Source organism: Prosopis cineraria, unplaced genomic scaffold (genome assembly GCF_029017545.1).
Source record: "Prosopis cineraria cultivar Desert tree isolate PC_DT_omini unplaced genomic scaffold, ASM2901754v1 PC1, whole genome shotgun sequence".
Lineage (NCBI taxonomy): Eukaryota > Viridiplantae > Streptophyta > Magnoliopsida > Fabales > Fabaceae > Prosopis > Prosopis cineraria.
This window is the reverse complement of record NW_026555332.1, coordinates 6922985-6947419: the sequence shown is the minus strand read 5'-3', so window position 1 is coordinate 6947419 and position 24435 is coordinate 6922985. Positions and strand designations below refer to the sequence as shown.

The 24435-nt window shown below is 30.7% G+C and overlaps 1 protein-coding gene across 1 annotated transcript; it reads right to left on the bottom strand.

Annotated features, from left to right (window-relative positions):
* Positions 1 to 1557: 1557 nt before the first annotated feature.
* LOC129307690 (CASP-like protein 4D1) lies at positions 1558 to 5175 on the bottom strand. Its single transcript, XM_054948551.1, has 3 exons — positions 4996 to 5175; positions 3036 to 3171; positions 1558 to 1859 (listed from the first exon to the last, which is right to left on the bottom strand). The coding sequence occupies exons 1-3, from the start codon at positions 5154 to 5156 to the stop codon at positions 1659 to 1661; spliced, it is 498 nt and encodes a 165-aa protein (XP_054804526.1). The 5' UTR covers positions 5157 to 5175; the 3' UTR covers positions 1558 to 1658.
* Positions 5176 to 24435: the final 19260 nt, after the last annotated feature.

Here is a 24435-nt window from a genome sequence, read left to right as displayed (position 1 = left end):
GGAAGCCTTATCCCCTTACTTTTATGATCACGTGTGCCAACACTAACAATCCAGAAAGTTTAGGTGGTGGGGGCATGACACATTGACACCTATATATAAAAGAAATTTAAATTAAACTGAGGGCAATGGATATGCGTAGATTGTGGCAATTAAACTATCTAGTGTGTATTGGGAAATGAATTCTCTCTTGATTCTATCTTCTACGTTCAATCCTGTTCTATTGAAACATGTGGTATGATGGTATTTTTCTTTGGAAACATAAGCCTAACAAAATGTATGGTAGTAATGTGTTTTAGAGAATTGGGGAGGGGACAAGAGAGAATCTCGATCCCATTAACTAGAAAATAATTCCTTCATCTTAATTTATAAAATATTTTTTATGAAATTACACATTCCAATAAAATTTATTAAATATATTTTATAATACTGAATTTCTTATTAACTTTCAAAAATACTATTAATTAATAAAAGATAGCAATAATGAAGTTTATTTAAAGAGTGAAATAATAAGAGGTAATATTAAAATAATCATCATTAATGAAATTTTATTTTTTTCAAAATAGTTTACTTTCTCTGTTTTTAAATATAAGAAAAAATAACAAATTCACACAATTCAAGAAAATTGATCAAGTATACTAAACATGTCTGAAATTAAAAAATTATGTTTGAAATTAAAATTTTTGGACTAAATCTTCCCCATAATTAATGTGCATTGTGAAAATATACATTGACTTTATAAGAAACAATTTTAAAAAATGTGACAAATGTTCCTTAAAATTTATAGTTTTGCTTGTAAATAAAAATAAAAAGTAGGATATAACTCACCTAAACTTTCTCATATCAAAAGAAAAAGAAAAAAAAAGAAGGGACACATGTGATTTTTTTTAATATTTGAAAATGGAAAGAATATATTTTAGGATAACAAATCATCAAAAAAATATCTTATAAAATGGAATAGATGGAGTATATAATTTGAAATCATCAAACAATTTTTTTTTAAATTGGTTATATATTAAAGGCAAGAATAGATAGCATCAAATCATGGATTATTGGTATGAATATAAAAATATCAAATTTATATACATATATAGTGTTCACCCTACCTTTATTTCTCTTTATTAGAATTTTTATATTAAGTTTTAGAGGTTTCAGATCTATTTTTTTTTCTTTTTCTTCTCTCTTTTTTTTATCTCTTGTTTTTTTCATCTTTCTTTTCTTTTTTTCTTCTTCTTGTTATACTTTTTTTTTTAAGTCTCAGAGGCATCTTATCTATTCAATTTATGCTTCTTCTTCTCTCTTTTTTTTTATCTCTTATTTTTTTCATCTTTCATTTTTTTCTAATTTTTTTATCCTCGATTAAACAGCTTTGATATCATATTAAAATTTTTATATTAAGTATGTTCAAAGATAATATACTTTGTCAAAATAACTTAAATATTTTAATTAAATATTTTTCAAGCTTATATATTTATAATTTATTTTTTTAATTTTTAAATATATGATTTTCTTTATTTTTTAATACTCTTTATCCCCCTAGCAACCTTGCATGAACTTTATCAACTTTTCTCTTACAAGATGTTATTCCAAAAGTACTTGTGAAACATGTTACCTTGAAAGCATTAATAAAGGACTCAAATCCATAAAAGCCAATGACAATACTACCTAGGCAATTCGTAGGAAGAGAAAATTGATGCTATAGCAGAACATAGGAATGCTATAAGAAGTAAGCTAGCAGATGCATTTGCTTTGGCAAAAAAGTCGTCAAGGTTCAAATTCAGTGTGTCGTCGAATATTCTGTGCACATCCTGGGATGCCCCAAATCCTGCTGCTGCACCGGACATTAACAGGTACGATATTACCTGTCCACCGCAAATCATCCTCACATTAAAAAATATTTTATATTTTTATAGAAAAAATTCTCATACAAGCAATTTTAATATGAAAAATTTTGTAAAATCACACAATTACAATGAATTTCCATGTCCTTTTTTGAAGTTATCAATATTAAAGTTGTAAATTATTAGTAGAGTTGCTTAGTTGACAGTTAAATAGCAATAATATTGAGTTTCAAATTAATTTATAATTTTATGAAATTTTTTTATATTTAGATTGTTATTGGAGAGTAATTTTTCTTATTTTTGTTTCACATTTTTTTATTTAATTCATTATGAGTTGGATAAAAAGATGCCATCTTTTGACTACTAAAAAAGAACCAAATCATAGATTTATTTATGGGTTAATGAGCAAATAGGATCCTAAACTCTTGCTCGAAAATCGTCCTGAACCCTGAACTCTTAAATTATGTAAAATAAACTTTGACCGTTAATTTTTTAATACTGTTATTATCCATGCAAGCACTGTTCGGGGTTTATTTTTCTATGAATTTAACCTTGATTGTTATAGTACCTGTGTGGACAGTAACGATGTTAAAAAAATTAACAGTTAAGATTTATTTTACAATAAATTTAAAAATTTAGGATTTATTTTACATATTTTAATAGTTTAGGACCCAGGGTAATTTTCAAGCAATAGTTCAAGATTTTATTCACTCATTAACCCTTTATTTATCAATGTTTCAACCCCTATTACATATGAACAAAGTTCACACAAATTGAAAGAAGAATTCATTAAATCATATTATATATTTATTTATCAATGTTTCAACTTGCATGCCCCACGAACAAAGTTCATACAAATTGAAAGAAGAATTCATACATGTTTGGATTCTAATTTTATAAATTAAAAGGATTTTTGAAAATGAACTTTTTTTATAAGACTATTTAATTGAATTAGATTTGAGCATTACCTACCTTTCGAACTTAGTTTACAAAACAAAACAAAAAACCTAAGAAAAGTCAACTTTCAAAACAACTTTTGGCAAAAACCAGTTCAGTTTGACATTATCATTGGTCAAATGCCAAAAATACATGACCTTTTGTTATTAATTTTGATTAAGATTTAATATTTTGGACAAAATAATTAAAAAGCAGTGACTTTTAGAATTGATAAGAAATAAATAATCATTAAATTCATACCTTGTCAGCATAGAAATTAAATATGTAGACACTATTGCCCTTGAATTGAGAGTCTCTTGAGACAATGCTGAAGATGGAAATTGAGGCTTGCATAAGGGTATACACAAACCCAATGACTATTATCGCCAGCATATATCTGCATTTAAATACACATATAATATATATTATGCTAATTAATTAATTGATTGATAATCATTCCTATTTTTTTAATCAGAAAATATATTCATATTTTTGACTGACTAAACAACGAGAAATGTTCTTGTTTTGAATTTTGACCACATTTTTTTAGAAATTGTTTAATATTGGTAGTCCCATTGTTAATTAATACGTGTTACCCAATAGTTAATGTTCCAAGCCAAAGATCAAAGAACATTACAATAATTTGTCCAACAAAAAAAAATAGACGACTACGAAATTATTTTTATAGTTATATTTAATATACATTATTAAATTTATTCATATGATTATTTATGCTTCATCTTGTTATATTTTTATTATATAAATTTTAATATGCATAACTCATGACAATTAAAAACAAAAGTGATCATGTAAATGTAAATTAGGTAGATCATATGCAATGTATGAAAAGTGTTAGGAACTAAAATAATTTTTAGACTTATAAAAACTCACTACTAACCTTTTTAGCTATATAAAATAAAATAAATTTATTAAATTTCCTAAAAACTGTATAAGGGCAAAAAAATAATTTCCCTGAAAAAAAATTTAATAATTAAACGGAATTTTCATGATTATAAAGTATTTTATCATCAGTTATTCTATGAAAAACATTTTAGACCTGTCCTTGTGCCTAAACAAGACACTGAAAACAAAAACCCTCACATGACTCATGTACATGAAATGAAAAGATAACTAAATACTGGCAAAAAAAAAAAAGCTAAAAAATTAATTTTATTTAAAAAATCTATAAAAAAATGTGTGTGCGTGCACGGTCATGCATGTTTGTCTGTGCATGCATGTATATATAAAATAAAAAATATGTAAAAAAATCATGCCTCCGTACAAATTAAAAAAAAAAACACAATTTTCAGTCAAAAGTGAGCTTATGATTTTGAATTTTCAGCAAAATATCTGTTAACGTTGCCCTCAAATAACTGACTGACTGAAGAAACCTTTTATTAATCTCATAAATTTGACACGCTAATTTCCCTCAAAACCGAAGAAAAGTCGCAGCAGAAAGAGAAAAAATTGAAGGCAATCTTTCACTTCCCTCCATCGGACCAAAAAAAAAAATAGAGAATAAAAAAAAATTCTATATATGAGATATATCACTTACATCTTTGCTCCTAAAAGTGAAGAAATTATTACTGTTAAATTATAAAAATAATATAAAACATACTGTTTGTCTCGATTTTTGCACAAGAAAAAAAAGGTGCCTTTTTGAAATGTCAGCTTAGCTAGCTAAAAAGAAAAGTTGCACGAAAATATAATTTTTGATCTCAAATTTTATTTCAATTATCAATTACGTTTCTAAATTTTAACTCATAAATCATGAAGACTCAATCTCTATAGTTTTTTAATTCAATACAACTTAATTCTTATAATTTTTAATAACTCAGATATCTAATAATTAGGAGGATTGAATTTTATTAAATTAAAGTTTAAAGACTAAAATTAATAATTAAGAAAAATTTTAATGACTAAAAGTTATTTTATTTAAAAATTAAAAAGGATTATAAAACTTTTTAATCCCTCAAATTTACTTCAATTATTAATTTAGTCTTTAAAATTTTATCTTTATCAATCAAGATCATTTAAATTTCATCATCGGCACAGTTACTACCCTTATAATGTTATTTCCCATGCAAACTAAAAGGATCCTGCATGATTTAGAAACTTCAAGAACTTGATTGATGAAAATTAAATTTTAAGAACCAAATCAATACACAATACATAAATTTAATATGATAATACATATAATGCTGGATATCATCGTACTTACCTGAAAGAGTGAACATCGTCGAACTTGAACTTAGCTCCACCAACAGTTTGACTGGTTACAGCAATGATGATGAGAGCTATCAATAAGCACACAGAGGTTAGAACCCTAAGAAGCACAAGACAGCTTCTTTTCACCATTGAATTTGATGGAAAGCTTTCCATCTCAATAATAAAGCCTCAATTTCTCAACCTCTTCCTCCTGTGTGCAATAATTTGGTGCAACAATGGAACTCATTGATCTTTTTATATCACAAAAGTCTTGATTAATAATTATATATAATTAATTAAGGTCATCGTTCACTCGAATATTTTATATGTCAAGCAATAATATAGGTGGGCAGATATAAATAAATAGTCATCGTGAGTATAATAAGAATTGTTTGTTTACTTTGAAAATACTGGCGTGTACGTGGTGGATTCTTGATTTATATTTTCTACTTAATTTGACTGAGTCTAACCAAACAGCATCTAAGTGACATTATACATCCATTTCACACCGGTTCATGGTATGTGTGTGTGGGGTAAGTTAAAATAAATTAAAAGACACTAATGATATATTTTGATTAAAAGAAATTTAAATTTAAATTTGAGCTAAATTATTTATTTAGATACACAAAGACTTATGAATTTGGGTCAAAATCCATTTCTTGTTATAATTTATTTTTAATTTTAAATTTTATTTACATCATAATCATTTAAAATTTTAGTTATTTTAAATCTCGTGTTCTTTTAATGTTTTTAGGAAAATTAACTATCATACTATGAATTTTTTTTTTATTTACCAAGATACTACACTGTGAGAGATATTTACCATAATACTACAAATTGAATTTCGGATTGAAAAACACCAAATTGTAAATTTTTGTGTGTCAGACTTATATAGAAGAACTTAGTGTTTATAAGACCAATTTCTATATTAACATCATATGATAAAAAGTACACCTATTACTTTCTCTCTCCCTATGCACACCATCATCCGTCCATCTGCTTCTTCTTTTCTATTGTAATTAAAACAATTATATTAAAGTTCCACACAAAAAAATTAATTATTATAAGATTTATTAACAATTGAACTAAATTGCATTGATAACACAATCAATTATTAATGTAGTTTAGTTTAATTATTAATGAACCTTGCAATAACTAATTCTCTTGTATAAGACCTAACTGTAATTTTTACTAATTCCCTAGTGTGAGACCTAACTATAATTCTTTCATTATAATTCATGGCAACAACCTCTCCCAACCCCTTGTGCGAACAATTCTTCCTCTCCTTTCTCTCTCATACATATAATACAAATGTAATATAAATTATTTAGATAAAATTACATATTTACAGTATATAAATTTTAAATTTCAACTAAATACTTTCTAAATAATTATAAACATGTTGATAAAAATTATCTATATTTTTTAAATTTGAGATTACAATTGATAATATATAAGTAAATATGAATACATGTTAATTTTATTTTTTTTATTTAAATAGTTATATACAAGCTTTGAGAAAATAACCTTGTCATTCACCCAAAATTATATGAGATAAAAATATGAACAACTTTAAAAAAGGCACGTATACCCTAAATGTAAAATTTGAAAATATGATATTTTAAATTTAAAATTTAAATTCAAATCCATCCATTTAAATGTTAACTACCAGATTGCATATTTAATTGGTGTATAAAGTGATACTTGAAGTTACCTCCTATACTTTGCACAGTTGATCCCTTTAATTTGACAAATAGATTAGTAGTTCTTGGCAGTGTTATAAATGGCTTGGTTGAACAACAGCTAATGTGTATGATCATGCCGACATTGATTGAAATAGATGAGAAGCGCAATGATAATGATACATGTGTGACCTTTTTTTTGTTCAATGTGTGCGAGTTACATTGGTTCATCAAAAAGATCAGTGACTCAAGCCTTCAAAGTAAAAAAGAGGAGTGATGTCATAAAATTTAAAGTTTGTATACTGTAGTTAAGTAAACGTTAGTGAAGACGTTTTCCAAAAAAAAAAAAACATAATTGATATTCTAACATTTTTTAAATGTGTAATATCATTTTAATATTTTTTAAAATTGAATAATTTTGCCTTGGAGTAACAAAATAATCTAACGGGATTTTTTTTGACATGATAGCTTCCTATATCCCAACTCACAAATGCAGGACCAGGTTAATTTGAATTGAGATCGGGTCAGTTCATTTTTGGAAAATGTCTTAGGGAATTTATCACACTGGCTACATTTTCAAAAGGAAAAATGACAATCAAGTCCCAAAACATTAATTTTATACCAGTTAAGTCCCAACTAATTCTAAAAGGTCAATGAAGTCCCAGGGTCCTTAAGTGGTATTTTGATGTCACAGGAAAAGACCGAAACACCCTTCTTTAAATGAAATACTCAGTTTCTTCTCTGCCCAAAGGAGTTCACTGTGTGCGACGCAAGGAGCTCTATTCTTTAGGTTAGGCTTCTTGAACCGAACAAGTTCCTTGTGTGCGATGCAACGAGATCTCTTCTCTGGGTCAGGCTTCTTGAACCGAAATAGTTCCCTGTGTGCGACGAGACCGGATCTCTTCTCTGGGTCATCCTTCTTGAACTGAATGAGTTCCCTGTGTGCGACACGACTGGATCTCTTCTCTGGGTCAGCGTTCTTGAAGTAAGTCTGAAAAGCAAGTTTGGTTTCTTCTCTGCCTTGCTGACAATCTCTGCCTTGCTGCCTGGCTGAAGTTTGTGAGTCTTTTAATCTCTATTTCACGTTGCTCACATCACATTCTTAGCATTTGAACTTGTAATGCCTTTCAATGAATTAGCAGTTTTAGTTGATGAAAATCCTATATGAACAAATTGATAGGGGAGGAATACAGCAAAGGGATTCAAGGTATGCTGCAAGGGATGCAGGCATAGTTACTGCTAAGGCCACGAATCAAGTTTTGTGTGCAAAAGACTTTGATTTTTTTAATATCCACTCAAGACCTAAGATTTTTTTTAGGTCAGTAGAATTAAATTATTGGTGGTGAACATTGAATGGGTGATTGGCAACTGAATTTGCTTTGGGTTTAAATCCTACCTTTATTTGTGTTTGACCCAAAAAAAAAAGTCCTACCTCTATTTGTGAAAAATGGTGCTTTGATGAAAGTTCTCATAATTTTTTATTTTGTTCCTTTGCTTGTATTTTAGATTGAGTTTTATGATCGATGTATTAGTCTTTATTTCTAAAAAAATGACAAGGAATTCAAAAATAAAAATAATGATGATGTATTTTTAAACACCACGGCCATGTTTGATATAAATGATTGAAGTTGCAATAGCAATTAAAATAACTTTTATGTTTATGCTGCCATTGTGGATTAAAGATATGCAATAGCTACTAGAAAGTCATACAGCTACATACTTCAGTTTGCTATTTCTTTAGAATAGCTATATGGAACTGCTATATATATAGGTTTGAGAGTCTTTAATAATTAGGATGCCTACACTCCAAAAGTTGCCTAACCTAAATGTCTCTCTTTATTTAGACATTTTTTTAATCAGAGCATAGACTTGAAGCAAGGGGAGTGCTTTCTAACTCTAGTTCTAATGACATTTAAATGACCTTCGGATGAGAGATGGGGCTATGTTTTAAGCTAAAGTGAAAATATGATGTTTATGGATTTAATTTTCAAAAGCTAACTCGTGTGTGTTTATTATGTCTATGTGGTGTGTGTTTAAGAGGATTCCTAACATTTGTATTGGGATGATATTTGTAATGATGTGGCTTGGGACTGTAATCACTGCGTATATATGTTCTTTAGTTTAGCTTATATGTAATCACAGTAGCTTGAGGTTTCATTTTAGGCATGGAAAATGTGTTTACATGAAATTCCAATTCTTCAAGCCAACAATCACCGCCTACTAATCTTGGAGCCTATCATGAAACTGTCAACATGTATACTCAAGCATCCTAAAACTGTTTCTTTCACTACCATCCAAATGCTTTAATTTACATGTTAAACAGTTTGATTAATTGATTTAAAAGATTGCATAGTTCACATTTACTTTGAAAACTCCTAATCTCATAATTTTCACATGAAAGTGTCACTGTTTATACTTGCATAAAGTTCATTATGGACCAATCCCATGGAATCCAAATGATATCATTCCTTAGCTTTACACTTAACTAGTGCTACTTTTGGGGAAAAAAAGAGAGCTAGTGCTACTTAATTTACAAAAATCACTAAGATTATATTAATTAACTGAAATATAATAGTTATATTGCTCAAAACAAATGATATAATTTCTAGTATTTCATTTTGCTTGCATGCTTTTTTGACCACTCATAGTTGTTCCTCGTTTTTGTGATATCCGAATCAATTAAATAGCATGAAAAGTAAAAGCCAGACAATGAGACAGAATGGAGGGAATTTGGCTGAATTAAAAGTTGCTACCCTGCATGTTCACTATTCCATGTCAGTGTATATGTATGTGGTGTGTTTTTGGGTGTAACATTTGGCTGAATCTGTTTCATTTTCTTTTATTGCAGACTAGAAAAAAGTAATTTGCATCTGAGATACCAAGAAATTATGGACAACAAGAAAGCTACAATAGAAAAGAAGTCTGGATACGACAACTTCAAGAAAGAGTTTCTTAAAAAAAATGAAGGAAAATTCAGTGGTCTAATAGAAGCCAATGACTCAATGAGAGAAAGTTGGCAAAAATTATCAAATGCTGAACAAGAAAGATATAGAAACATGGCTTCGTTAGATGGACGAGGCAAGGAATTAGCATCTTGTTCCACGGCAATGGTATCACTCACTTGTATTTATTTTAAATTAATAAGATTTTTTAGTATGATTATTATGCATTGTATGGTGTTTATATTATTCTTCTTGGTTTGTAGGTTTTATTTAATATGCGTTGCTCTCCTGGCTAGTTCAAGGAAGTTGTGGAATACATATCCAAACATAAAAGGTTATGTACCAAGGTCAAGAAAATGAGGTTCCAATCTCTCTTGGATTTTAAATTTAATAAACTACCAAGAGAGTTATGTGAACAAGTAATTGCTGCTTTTGACACACCAACCTTAACACTTGGAATTAGAGGGAAGAAATTAAGTGTTGATGGGAAGGATGTGCATACTATCTTAGGTGTGCCTTATGGTGGGAAAGCTGTTTTTTTAGATGATGACAGTGAAGCATGTCAAGCATTAAAGAAGAATTATCTTAGCAAACCCTTCACTGAGTTGAAGAGTATGGTAATATCCGGCAAGGCTGAAAAAAATTTTGAAATGGTGTTTTTGTTATTCACTTTTGGAACATTTCTTTGTCCCACAACAAGTACAACTGTTAGTATGAGAAGTATTAAAAGTTTAAGTGGGAAGAAAAATGTTCAAGAATATGATTGGTCATCTTTTACGTTGTCGGAGCTTATTAGAGAAATTTCGACTTATAAGACAGCATTAAGGAGTGGACAAAGGAAGAAGAATGTAGGAGGATGCTTATTTTTCTTACTGGTATAGACTATTTGAAATCCTTCTATATTTTGTTCCAATTTATTTGTTATTGATTAGATTATAATTATCCTTCTGGTGTAGATATTTTACATGCACCACTTTCCATTAGGCCCAACACCGTCAATAGATGGTGGAATGCCTGTGACGCATTTGTAGAACCAACACATGGTGCAAAAACGGGTTAAGCTAGAAAAAGAAAGCATCCACGGCATTCTTTATGGTAGTCAGGCTAATAAAATGTCTGAAGTTTTACCTCCACTTGCAACGATAACTCACCCGGTATATAAATGTTTATAATTTATTGTCTATGTTTTGGTTTTCACTTACTTAATAAGCTTGGTGTTGAAACTTGGTTAGGGTGTGAGGGAGATATACGAAGACTTTTTGCAATATGTTAATACATTTGCAAGTAAAGTGCTGAAGTTGCAACAAAGTCTTAACCAGCTTCAAATATCTGATAGTAATGCTATCATGCGGGTTGGCGAACCAAGTGAAGAAGAAGTGGAAGAAGAGGAATATGGAGATAAAAATGAAGCCGAAGAAGATGATGAAGATGGAGACAAGGGCGAAGATGAATCTGAAGATGCACGTGAAGCTGGGGAAGAAGATGAGGATGACGATGGACATGAAACTGCAGCTGGAGCTGGATCTAAAGAAGATGAAGATGAAGGCTCCGATAGTAAGGAAGAAAGTGATGAAAGACAAGATGGTAAGAAGAGGAGGAGAACAGATGAAAGCCCAATGGTTCGAAGGTCTGAGAGGAAAAGGGTTGAGGTAAATTGGTCACCTTTTTTGAAAGAATTAATACAAGGGAGAATTACAAAAGAACAACAAATATATGAATATTGCACTAGGCGGACCAATCAAGTAGAGGGTGAAGAGTAAGTAATGTGATATTACTTTTCAATAATCATGGTGCATTATGATTGATATAATAACACTTTTTTTGATAGGTGTGTCGTTGAGATGTACAATTACTACTTAACTAGGGCCGAATGCCAAAGTCTTGGTCCTAAAAAATGGATAAGTACAGCGGTATGTCTAATAGTTTTAATTAATTAGTTGCTTAATTGGATAGCCCATTGAGTATTGGATGTGGTCCTTGTAGGTCATGAGCATGGTCGCAAAAGTGATGGTTGGTGAGCAACTTCGTGAAGGGAAGGTGCGGAGGTACATATTTGATTTAGAATATATGGCCACCCTAAGGGATAAAAAGTTAAGATGGTCTGTCTTTGAGGATGTAAAGATGCCCATGCCCGATCAACTTGGATATAACCTTAGAAATTATGATTACATCTTCTTGCCTATGCTTGTGTTCAATCACTGGTTTTGTTATTGTGCTGATTTAAAAAATGATAAATTTTTCATCCTTGATTCATTAGCTGGGAAGTTATTTAAAGAGAAGAAGATGATGGCCGAATTTATGGTATGCTTTATTAGTGCTTTTACATAACTACTTTAGGTTACTTAAATTTTTAGATGGGAATGGTTATCTAATTCTGGAACTATTTGTAGAGAACTAGCATAATTGAGTTGTTACAAGCATGTGACCCGGAGAAATATGGAGAGGATTTTCAGATGGAGATGATATTTGAACTTCCCAAACAGAGTAATGTGTAAGTAACTATCTATGAAAACAACTACCTTTTAATGTAGTCATTTCTAGTTGACAATTTGCCTTACTTTAATTGCTCATATTTGTAGAGATGATTGTGGGGTATATGTGATAAAGTACTGTATAGAATGGGATGGTAGACGAAGAAAAGGAGGACTGACCATGGAAGACTTTTCAAACGTATGTATATGTGATCCATAATCTTTCTAATTTTTTTCTTCCAATTATCAATGTGAAACTTAAACTTTCTTTATGTTTTTTTAGGAACAACTGAGACAGTTTAGGGTGGATGTGGTGTGGTGGCTAGTAAATCACACGAGAAATGAAGTAAGAAATGAAGTATTTGCCTCTGTCTCAGCAGCTAATCGACCAAAGAGGGTAGGAAAGAAGTGTAGATGAATTTTTAATCTGTGACATGTTTTCATCATTAATCTTTAATGGGTGTGTTGCATTTGCCTCGCTGAAGGTCCTGCTCCTCATCAACGTTCACCATTCTGATTTTGTAGAAATTGCCTCTTCTTCAATTTTTCTCTCATGTGTTTTAGCTGAAGGTGAACTATGTAATTTGTACAAGTGAGGACATGCTCAATTGAATTTGAAGCTGTATCCAAATTTTAGGGCTTATAAGAATATTTTTACCAATACATTACAGGGCATATAAGAATAGAATTTTTGGCTGCAAAATTAGGCTGGCCTTTATGGGACATGCTTGATTAATTTTGCATCCAAAACATGTTATTTGATCAAAATTTGGTCACATGCATGCATTTTCCTAACTAAATTATGATTTTGTGTAAACAAGATTGCCAACACCTCCATTTGGATTTTATATCACAGGTACTAATTAATACTTATTATGTTCAAAAATTAAAATAACATGTATTTCCTGCCAATTGATACAGCCGAGCTGCTATTTATATTACTTTAATCATATGGTGATCCAATTCAATGTAACAAATGAATCATGCAATTTTCTAAAAAAAACACTCGTTGTGACTATCAAGCAAGCTGAACAAGCAACCAAATCAATTATATATAGCCAATGTTGCAACTGTGTGTCAAAATTTTGGATGGGGTAAGTAATGAATTCTCAACAAAGTTATTATTTTAGGACAAAGCTCCAGTAATTTGCAAGTGAGAAACTAAATTTTACAATACCCTTAGAAACAATTTGCAACTGGTACTCCAAATTGTGGATCGAAGAACTATTAAATTCGTTGAAGAGTTAACTCTTTTAGGACAAAGCTTCAGTAATTTGCAAGTGAGAAACCAAATTTTGCAACGCCCTCCCTAGAAACAATTTGCAACTGATACTCCAAATTTTGGATCGAAGAACTATTAAATTCGTTGAACAGTTAAATCCTTTAGGACAAAGCTCCAGTAATTTGCAAGTGAGAAACCAAATTTTACAACGCCCTTAGAAACAAGTTGCAACTGGTTCTCCAAATGTTGGATCGAAGAACTATTAAATTCATTGAAGAGTTAACTCCTTTAGGACAAAGCTCCAGTAATTTGCAAGTGAGAAACCAAATTTTACAATACCCTTAGAAACAAGTTGCAACTGGTTCTCCAAATTTTGGATCGAAGAACTATTAAATTCGTTGAAGAGTTAACTCCTTTAGGACAAGCTCCAGTAATTTGCAAGTGAGAAACCAAATTTTGCAATGCCCTTAGAAACAATTTGCAACTGGTACTCCAAATTTTGGATCGAAGAACTATTAATTCGTTGAAGAGTTAAATCCTTTAGGAAAAAGCTCTAGTAATTTGCAAGTGAGAAACCAAATTTTGCAATGCCCTTAGAAACAAGTTGCAACTGGTTCTCCAAATTTTGGATCGAAAAACTATTAAATTCGTTGAAGAGTTAAATCCTAAAGGACAAAGCTCCAATAATTTGCAAGTGAGAAATCAAATTTTGCAATTCCCTTAGAAACAATTTGCAACTGGTACTCCAAATTTTGGATCGAAGAACTATTAAATTCGTTGAAGAGTTAAATCTTTTAGGACAAAGCTCCAGTAATTTGCAAGTGAGAAACCAAATTTTGCAATGCCTTTAGAAACAATTTGCAACTGGTACTCTAAATTTTGAATCGAAGAACTATTAAATTCGTTGAAGAGTTAACTCCTTTAGGACAAAAACTCTAGTAATTTGCAAGTAAGAAACCAAATTTTGCAATGCCCTTAGAAACAATTTGCAACTAGTACTCCAAATTTAAATCGAAGAACTATTAAATTCGTTAAAGAGTTAAATCCTTTAGGACAAAAACTCCAGTAATTTACAAGTGAGAAACCAAATTTTGCAATGTTCTTAGAAACAATTTGCAACTACTATTCAAATTTTAGATTGAAGAACTATTTAATTCGTGTAAGTATTTTGCAATTTAGACACCAAATTTTGCAAATTCCTTACGAAAAATTGGCAACTCGTACATAAAATTTTGGATAATCAAACTAGAAGATATAAACTGTTCATGTAAGAAACATGTATTAATTCATCTAATGCATTTGTACATATCAGCTATCCACATACATAAAGGCATGAACTTGGATTTACAAACGAAGGGTTGCTATGTACCAAAAAAACCCCTAATACTACCAATATATATCTACATAAACCTATACATGTCAACCAAATCCAAGTTGATCTAGTCTCATGTTATAGAAACATCAACTTGGATTTACAAAACAGGGGCTACTATATGCCAAAAGAAACCCCTAAAACAACCATTATATTTATGTCACCCAAATTCAAGTTCATGTGGTAACCCATTTACAATAACATCAACTTGGATTTGGATTTCTACACCTCTTCCTCGTATGACCTGCTTCATGGCAGCGAGAACAATGATAAACCTTCTTTTATTGATGTTGAGACTCGATCCTCACATGACGAGGTCTGTTAGCTAGTCGAGATGTTCTAAGAGGCAGTAAAAAGGTTTGATTCATGAGCTGAGACACTGTCAACGCATTTGGCTTTGGCATGTCATGGGTCTCAACAGGATGCATAATGCCATTGTATATTTTCTCTTGTGAGCTACGAAGATAACATTCCTCGACATAGTTATACATATTACCATGCACTTCTTTAATGGCTGCACAAGCATGTGGGCAAGGAATGCCAGACATTTACCATACTTTACATGTGCATTCTCTTAGTATCAGATTCACACATACATCTCCACACGGGTGTCCGAACCAATGCAATATGTGAGCCATGCAGCTGAACTATCATAACTTCTACCCTAAAAATATTTTCCTTCAACTTTGCTTCAATATTGGACCAACTATGCTTTTCCACTTACTCATGGCTGCCTTACTTACAAAAATTTCTTGCTCAACTTGTCCCTATGCTCATTTATAAGAACACATATATTATGCCTCCTCTCCTCAAGAATCCATGTATTGAATGATTCAGCTAAGTTGGTTGTTATCTTATCCCATCTTCGAAATGGGAACAACGATAGTGCCCACCGATCAACATTGCCTTAATTTTCAACCCATCTTGCTAACTGTGGAGAGAACATCCTCAAATTTCCCATGGCTATATGAAATTCGTGCTCATGCCTTGCATAGGCAATGTAATCAAGCAACTTTAGTGCCTCTTCTTTGCTGTTCCTTCCCATTCCCCTACAAACTTGTTAAACTCAGAGCTAAAATTCTCCTTAACATGTCGATAGCAAAATGCATGTCTATCACCACCAAATATGGCTCTAACAGCACCAATAATAGCATTATTTCTATTAGAAACAATAGTTACTTGGAGCGAACCAAGGATATCTTTAATATTTTGAAGAAACCAAGTCCAATCATCATGAGTTTCACTCCTAACTATTGCAAAAGCTAATAGAAACAACTCATTATCGGCATCGTATGTTGAAGCTACCAGTAAGGTGCCTTGATAAGGACCACTGAGGAAACATCCATCCACATATAAATAGGCCTAGCCCCAAGCAAGAATCCTTTAATGGAACAACCATATGCAATAAATAAACGTTCAAATCTATTGTTCTCAGAAGCCACCCATTTTGCTACAGTGTCAGCATCAGTCTCCATTAGTCTATTACACAACCAAGGAACAAGCATATATGATTGGTCAGGAAGCCCGTTTATTTCCACCAATGCCCTCTCTTTTGCTCTTAAAACTTGACGATAAGTTAGACTTATGCCATAGTCTCTATATATGTCAGCTTTGATTTCATTGGGTCTTTTTTCCACATTAGACCTTACTACGTCATCAATTATAGACGAAGTCAGTGTGCACCTTGTACTATAAGAAACTTCAAGGTCTTCTTGGGTAGAATGTAAGTGCTCATTCTTGAAAGTTGTTACACGAAGTAAAGGCATAGACTTCCTTAATGAATATGCTGTTATCTTCCATTGACATCCTTTTGCCTTGCAAACTGAAATTATTTTATTTGTGTTGTTCTTCACAAATTTATATTCAAACCTGTGTGCAATACTATACTTGTAGATTGCTTGTCTACAATCATCAGCACTCGCAAAAATCTGCCAGGTCCTACTAGCAAATCTTTCCACTTTATTGCATTTAGCTCAGGCATTGGTGTTGGGATACTTTGTATTGCACATGGTAGAACTTCAAGATCTTGTGTAGCATGTGAATTCTCAACTGAACATCCTACTCTACATTTTCATTCAAATCATGTTTATTACTACCATTCATATTTATATTAGCATAATATTAATTATGCAACTATTAAAAAAACTTACCCATCACTTGAATCTCTTGTTGCCTCTATACTTTGCTGTATTTTCCCAATTATGTACACATGAGCAAAATTATCATTCAATTTCATTAATTGATTTATCCCTTCATCATCTTTAAGGTCTAAAAGAGCATTGCAATCAAATTTTACTTTGCACTTCAACTCTATTCCATTTAAATCACAATTCAAGCATGATGAAATCAATCTAACAAGTCCTTCAAGAGACATTCCTTCTCTAATCATTCTTCCATTACAACTCCCCCCATCATAATGCATTGTCCCATGCATATCTTTTACAATATCTCCACCAAAATGAAAATAATAAAAAATTTCTTTACACAACTACTTTCCATCGTACCCAATAATATCAACCTACACGAAACAAAATAAAATGTAATAATATATCACTTAGAAACAAGTTGCTTTTGACATAAGTGATTTTCACATCAGTCAAACAGTGACAGCGTTCCATCTTAAAATATGGACACTTGATGATAATTTCTTACACTTTCAGTTACAAAATGTCGAATCTTCATGCCAAATATTTTATAATGTCAAATAAAAAAAATTCTTTTATGTTCAGTTGCAGAAAACCGTTCCATCTTTTTCCTTGAAAGCCATTTTGCAAGAAATCAGACCTTCATGAAGTAAACCTTTTTGTTCCGATGAAAGGATTTACAAAAAAAAATATCTGTCTACACGCACCAGCACAAAACCTTAAGCTTCCTTGAGTCAATAATTAAGGCAACTCCACCTCTTCCAAGCATAACTCTGTTTCAGGAATGAGTACTCTTCAATGTACAGCTCCACCTCTTACATGCACCTCTCATTAACGGCAGGAAAGAGACAAATCGAGAGGAAAATGTTGGAGATGATGAGTGTACATGTTATATTTACTCATAGGGGCATTTACATCATTTCTTTCGTAATTCTGATTGGGGAAAAACAACATAGGACTTAATTGACCTTTTAGAATTTGTTAGGACTTAACTGGTATAAAATTAGTCTTTTGGAACTTAATTATCATTTTCCCTTTTCAAAACTCAAACTTAATATTTTGGTTAAATTAGGATGATCCTGTATCAGTTAATCTAAGTATTCGATGGTAATAATCTAACGGTATTAATCTTGTTAGATTGGATATTGTTGCCACGTGCGTGCCAGAGACTTTTTGACCATTGCCATTCATCTTCTTCCCCGATCTCTCTCACCCCAGTCTTCACATCGCACACTTCGTCGTCGTCTTCATCGTCATTTTGCGTTCTTCGTTATGCAATCAAAAGCACCAACCGATGGATCCTCCATTGATGATGATGACGACCTTCGTTCTTCAGGCACTCATACTGGTCATCGTCGTGTCATTGATGATGCTGAGCTGTGTCAAGGACCTGCGCGCAGGAGGAGAAGCTCAACTTGCAGGTGGTGCCGACGAGGGAAAGGCGAACTGGGGAGTGATTCCAATTCAGACCATGTACGGATTTAGGTATATTTCATCTCTCTCCCCACTCTTCAACCTAAACTGACCATCACACTTAGCAATCAGAACAGAGGAGCTTGGTTAATCTGGAAGTATAGATGTTTTTCCAGTTTAGTATACGTGTATTGGGCTTTTATAGTCGATGATTCTCCAGACTGCCCAGCAATGGTTCGTAGTTTCCCAATTCCTAGTTCCTGTCAATTCTTAATAGTTTTCGACACTATGAACATTTTGGAATTATGGTTCTTGTATTTCTTGTAAAAAAAACTATCAGGGATAAAATTTTGAAAATACAGTTTCATCGTGGAAATACACAGAGTTAGAAAATGGGCGGGCCGGTCCTTAAGCTCAGCCCTTATATAAAGAGATCAGGGTCAGGCCCATAAGCTTTTATTATTATTTTTATTTTTTAAAAATTTTAAAAATTAAAATTTTTAATTATAATATTTTACATATTTTTTAAAAATACAAATTATAATATTTAAAAATTAAAAATAAATAATAGAAATTTTAATTTTAAAGTATAAACATATATTCTAAAATTTAAATTTAATTTAAAAATTTAAAATATTTTATTTCTTAAGGAAAAAATAAAAACAAGCCTAAAAGGACCGCCCGAGCCCATTTTTTCAGAGCCTATCTAGGTTGGGTTTGAAAGCTCGATCTTCTTAAAAATTATTATTTTTTTAAGCTTAAATCCTTATAAAAATGAGCTTAAAAGATACTCTTCAAGCTCAGTCTTTATTTCCGACCCTAAAAATATATAATGCGCCCTTCATTTGGACTGTAATATTTTTTTTGCCAGGTCAACACTGTGAAGTAATTTTCACCTCATACAATTTCTAGATTACATTTGCCAAGTCGAGATTGAGTTTGAGGGAGGGATGGACAATTAATGGTAGGACCGGTGATTGTGAAGTGCACTGTCTTATAATGAGTATTCAATTCGGGGATCCAGAAGAAGCGTGCCGTGTGAGAATTGAGGAGGGACTTGGGAGAGATTGGGGAAGAAGAAGATGAATGGCAATGGTCAAAAAGTCTCTTAGAATAGACTAAAATTGTTCAATTTTAAAAAATATTTGGACAACAATGCATCTTTAAAAACTTTAAGATACAAATTCCACCTGAAAAATGTCCAGGGCATATTTGTACTTAAACTTTACTTCTTCCATTTAAAAATATAAAATTTTTTTAAAGAGTTGGATATTAAAAAATATAAAGCATTTTTAGTTTTTTAAAGTATAATTATTATTTTTTTTCAAAAAATGCCCCTATTGATAATGACTTTATATTTATTATAAGGTGTTTAATAGGGATAAATATAAAAAAATATGATTAGTTTAAAAATAGGTAGCTACTTTATTGAGATGAAATTAAATTAAAAATATTTTATATTTTTTAACAAAAGAAGTATATTTGATGTTTGTAAACTTTTTTCTTTTAAATCACTTTACCAAACTAAAACTTGCCAATAAGCCTCTTGACTCAATATATAACACCCGACATTCTTCAAAAAAGGTGTTGGATTTTTTCCATCGTAAAAGGAAGAAGTGGAGAAATCAAAACAAATCTGAACCACTAAATTAAATTTAAAACTTAAAATTTAATAATTTTTAAAAATATAAATTTAATTTAAACGGTTTAAATTTATAATAAAAAATAATAAAAAAATAAAATGATAAAGGGGAGAAATCCACCCCATTTGAAGTAGGGTGGTCGGGGGTTTTATACACGTGTAATCAATGGGTTGATGTGTGAGTGTGAGTGTGGTGACCGGTGGGGAGTGAGCATATGCGTCGATCTTTTCTATGGGAAGAGGGTTACCCTTCCCAATGGGAAAAGGGATAATTAAAATGCGTCTGTGGGATATTTGTATTTGATTTATTTAAAAAAATTTAAATAATATATTTCAAAAGTGAGTTTAGATATATAAGCAAGAAAAAATTACAATTAAGGATGACTAGAGATAATTAATTATATTATAGAATTAAATGATTTTGATATTACTTGCAAAATTAAAATACTTAAATTGGATTAAAATGTGTTGTGAAAAGACAAACTACTCCTCATATATATGCATATACTATTATAACAATAACTTTTCATTCAGAAAAAAATAAGTTTCATCTTTATTTTAATAATAATTAATTTTTTATTAATAACTCTAAAAAATTAACTTGGTAATAGAGAGAAACAAGTATTGTGATTTAGTGAACAAATCTTTATTTAAAAAAATAAGTTTTATTTTTATTTTAACAATAATAAATTCCCTTATTAGCAACTCTCATAAATTAAATTGGTAGTAAAAAGGAACAAGCATTGTGATTTTTTAAAAAAAGAAAAATTCATTTCCATTCTAACAACAATCAATTTCTTTATTAACGCCTACAATAAATTAACTTAGTAGAGATAATGAACAAGTCTCCATTTAAAAATAAATAAATTTTATTTTTATTTTAACAATAATTAATTCTCCCATCACAACAAATATACATTAGGGGTAGTTTTGTTTTTTCACAAAAAAATTAATTACATTTAGGTTTTTTGATTCTAAAAAGTAATATCAGAATCATTTAATCCCACAGCGCAATTAATTGTTTTCTATTGTCTTTAATTGTGATTTCCCCCATAATCAATAATGATTGAAAAGGCTATGATTTCTTTTTTTTTTTTTTGGGGTTTGCAAGTAAAGGGGAAAAAATGTTCAGGAGGATCGACAAGACCAAGCAAAATAAGTTACTATAACCTTTGGGAGGATCTCTAAAAATCATAATCTTCGAGTTGATATTATGGGCAAAATTTGCAATGTAATCAGAATATGAATTAGCCCTTTTTTTTAAATGTTCTCATAAGTAAACTTTTTTTAAAATGTGCGGCTTTTAATTATGTATGTACCTATTTGTTGTTTTTTATAATTTGTTAATATATATATATATATATATATTATTCTTTGATCATCGTAAACTTTTGAATTCTATATAAAAGCCAGCTATAGTACAATTAAAAAAATTTGCATTCAGCAATTCTATTTTAGTACCATTGGATCTTTTAACAAATAGGAATTATTGCTGTCAAACTCTTAAATTAATTTTTTGAGTTTATTATTTTTAATATGAATTATCCCTTCGAATTTATTTTTTGTCCCCACAAAACCACTTTTCCATCTTCTTTCATTATCTCTCATAAGCCTCCATAGGAAGCATGACAAGTGCCATTTACGGAGTCAATATCAAGGTCAAACCAATTATGATCAGGCGTGTGTTTTACCAAGCAAGCATAGTTTGATCAATCTTCCCCAGTGAATTCTTAAGTTTCAAGTCCCCTCATACAACTTAAGTGGAAAGAAACGCCAAATCCTTTCTCACATAACGATCTTGTGAAAAAGGATATGCAATTTATGATATTTATATTTGTGTGTGAAATTTGATCTTCTTTTTAAGAAAAATATTAAATTTTAATTTAAAATTTTAAAAATAAAGAGTCCATATATAATTAAGAGCCATCGTTGTAAATAATAAAAATTTGAAATAAATTGTAAATAATAAAATAATAAAAGCTTACGTTTGATCAGTTAACTTTGTATAAGAATTTAATTTCATCTATTAATTTTATAAACTACATTTTCATTTCTTTGAGACTAACACCGTTATGGTCTCAAATAATGGTTTTTTTTGTGTGTGTCGATCATGGTTATTGAATAGGATGGGGAAGGACCAACACGGTCACTCTTACGAGGATGCAAACACGGTCAAACAATGAGGTAAAAAAAGGGCAATCAAAAAGATAAAGGATACTCTTTTCGTTTTAAAAATATAAGATATTTTTTAAGGAGTTGAATGTTAAAAATATAAAACATTTTTAGTGTTTTTAGATGTAATCATTATCTTTTTTTTTCAAAAGTGTTCCAATTGATAATGATTTTATGTTTATTGTAGAGTGTTTAATAGGGATAAATATATAAAGATGAAATTAGTTTAAAAGTAAACAACTACTTTATTAGAAATGAAATTCAATTAAAAATACTTTATATTATTAAATAGAGGGAGTATTTGCATTGTGATGAAGAGAAGGAAGAAGGGTCTCCTTGTCAATGCAAATTTTAGTCAAGAACAATTTAGGTCGAGAAAATTTCATGTTCATGAATAGACATCCATTCCCTAATGTCATCATGGGCTTGCTGATTTTTCTTATATGAGGGAGCGCTCTGTTCTCTACTAATCACTCTTTCATGCTCTAAACATGCTAAGCTTGATGCTTGCTCTATTATTTTCATTTCCTCCTACCAAACGGAGCCATGTTGGGCACAACTCAAACTAATCTCACTCATTGCAATTGTAATGCCGTCTTTATTATCCTAACACGTAACCAAAACCTCTATGGCAACATGGAAGACTAACCCACATTAATTACCATACTATAATAAAAAAACGTTTAACTGCAGTTATAAAAAAAAATTGACCATAGTAGAAGGAAAAGACTTATTACAAAGGTCTACTATGATTACGTTATTTGAAACCAATCCTTATAGTCTTTAATGCATACTAATATGGTAGGATAAATTCTTCCATAATAGAATAGTTCAAAACTAAGTAATTTAAACTTCTTGAAAACCCAAAACATCAAAACCTAATTTAATACAAATCAATAACAAAGATGGCATCCCAAGTTTGCTGATTTTAAAAAAAAATATAGATCTAAGTAAAAACAAATTTATATTAGAGTTATAAAATTTATGGAAGTTTGAGATACCAATGAGATTTGAAAATATTTGAAAATATGGTCAAAAAAATCATTTTTTCACAAAATGAGTAGTTCGTTGTGACTAAAAGACATTGCCAACATAGCTAATGCTCTCTTCGCCATGAGTTGTGATATAGATGTTATGCCCTGCGACGTACTACAAAGATCAAATGACAACACTTTGTTGTCAAATTCAGTTTCACAAAAAAAAGTTCAATGATTTCATTATCCTTGACCTTGAACTTGGAAGTAGTCTGTTATTATGTTATTGTCAAGTAGAAGACCATTTGACCGAGAGCTTCCATTGGTCACTCTATTATATCTTCTGACGAAACTACTATCATTTATGGTCACAAATTATTTTCCCCTCCTCCTGCCAGTCCTATGTTTTGGGTCAATTGCCTAACATCTTCTTTTCACTTAGTGAGACATTGCTGTATTTTTCTTTTCTAATCCCCCGGCCCTCCTGCTTTAGCAGCATGGTTTTAATTTTTAAATCTCTTAATATGGTTTATCGTAGTTTGTACATTGCTCTAGTGTATGGTTGATGCTTTTGGATACAAGATTATCCCTTTATATTAGGCATATGTGCATGCAACATTTATCAAGATCATGGAAATTGAAGGAAAGAACTTACGTAACTTGTATGAATGGAATTCAAATATTCAATATTTCCTGTTTTATGTTTTCTATTTTTCATCCACTATATTGGTCATTTCAAAAATTGGGTTTTGAAATTTAGGTACATGTTTTGAAATTTAGGTACATACCCTGTCCATTGAAGTGAAAAACACGATGCTGCATATATTCACATTAAGTCATTAAATTTCATCCGTTTGGTACTAGTGGTCATTAGCTTAAGAGCAATTACTTTCTATCACGGGAGCAGATTATACTGATTTTCTGCTGAGGAAGCTTATTGTTTCATTTTGATCATTCGGTTACTTTTCCTTTCAATTTATTATAGGCTATATTCTCTTGTTTAGTTCAACAATTTCCTTCACAGTTGTGGGGAGCTTATTAGCTTGCTCTTTTTCGGTGGAAACACTTGGAGGGAGAAATTGTTTAGAATTCATAAATGGATATGTGAAAATCAAATGTAGACTTCTCCTTTACTCCATGTCTGTCCCATGTATGTGTTTGAAAATTTTATTGATAGTGATGTTGTATTTTAATCCTTCATATATTGCTGTCACAAGTTAAGACGTTTTTGATTTTATGCGCTGGATATTTATGTGAAAATATTGTATTTAATATGCTATTTTTGCAGCTTACGTCCAAAATCTATATATTTAAATCTATAAAGGTGCATGTGTTTGTTTTATGCATAAATTGTGATAATAGAGCATTTATAATGGGATGGGTTTTGGAGAAAGTCTGTCTGATCTTCCTTGTTACAAA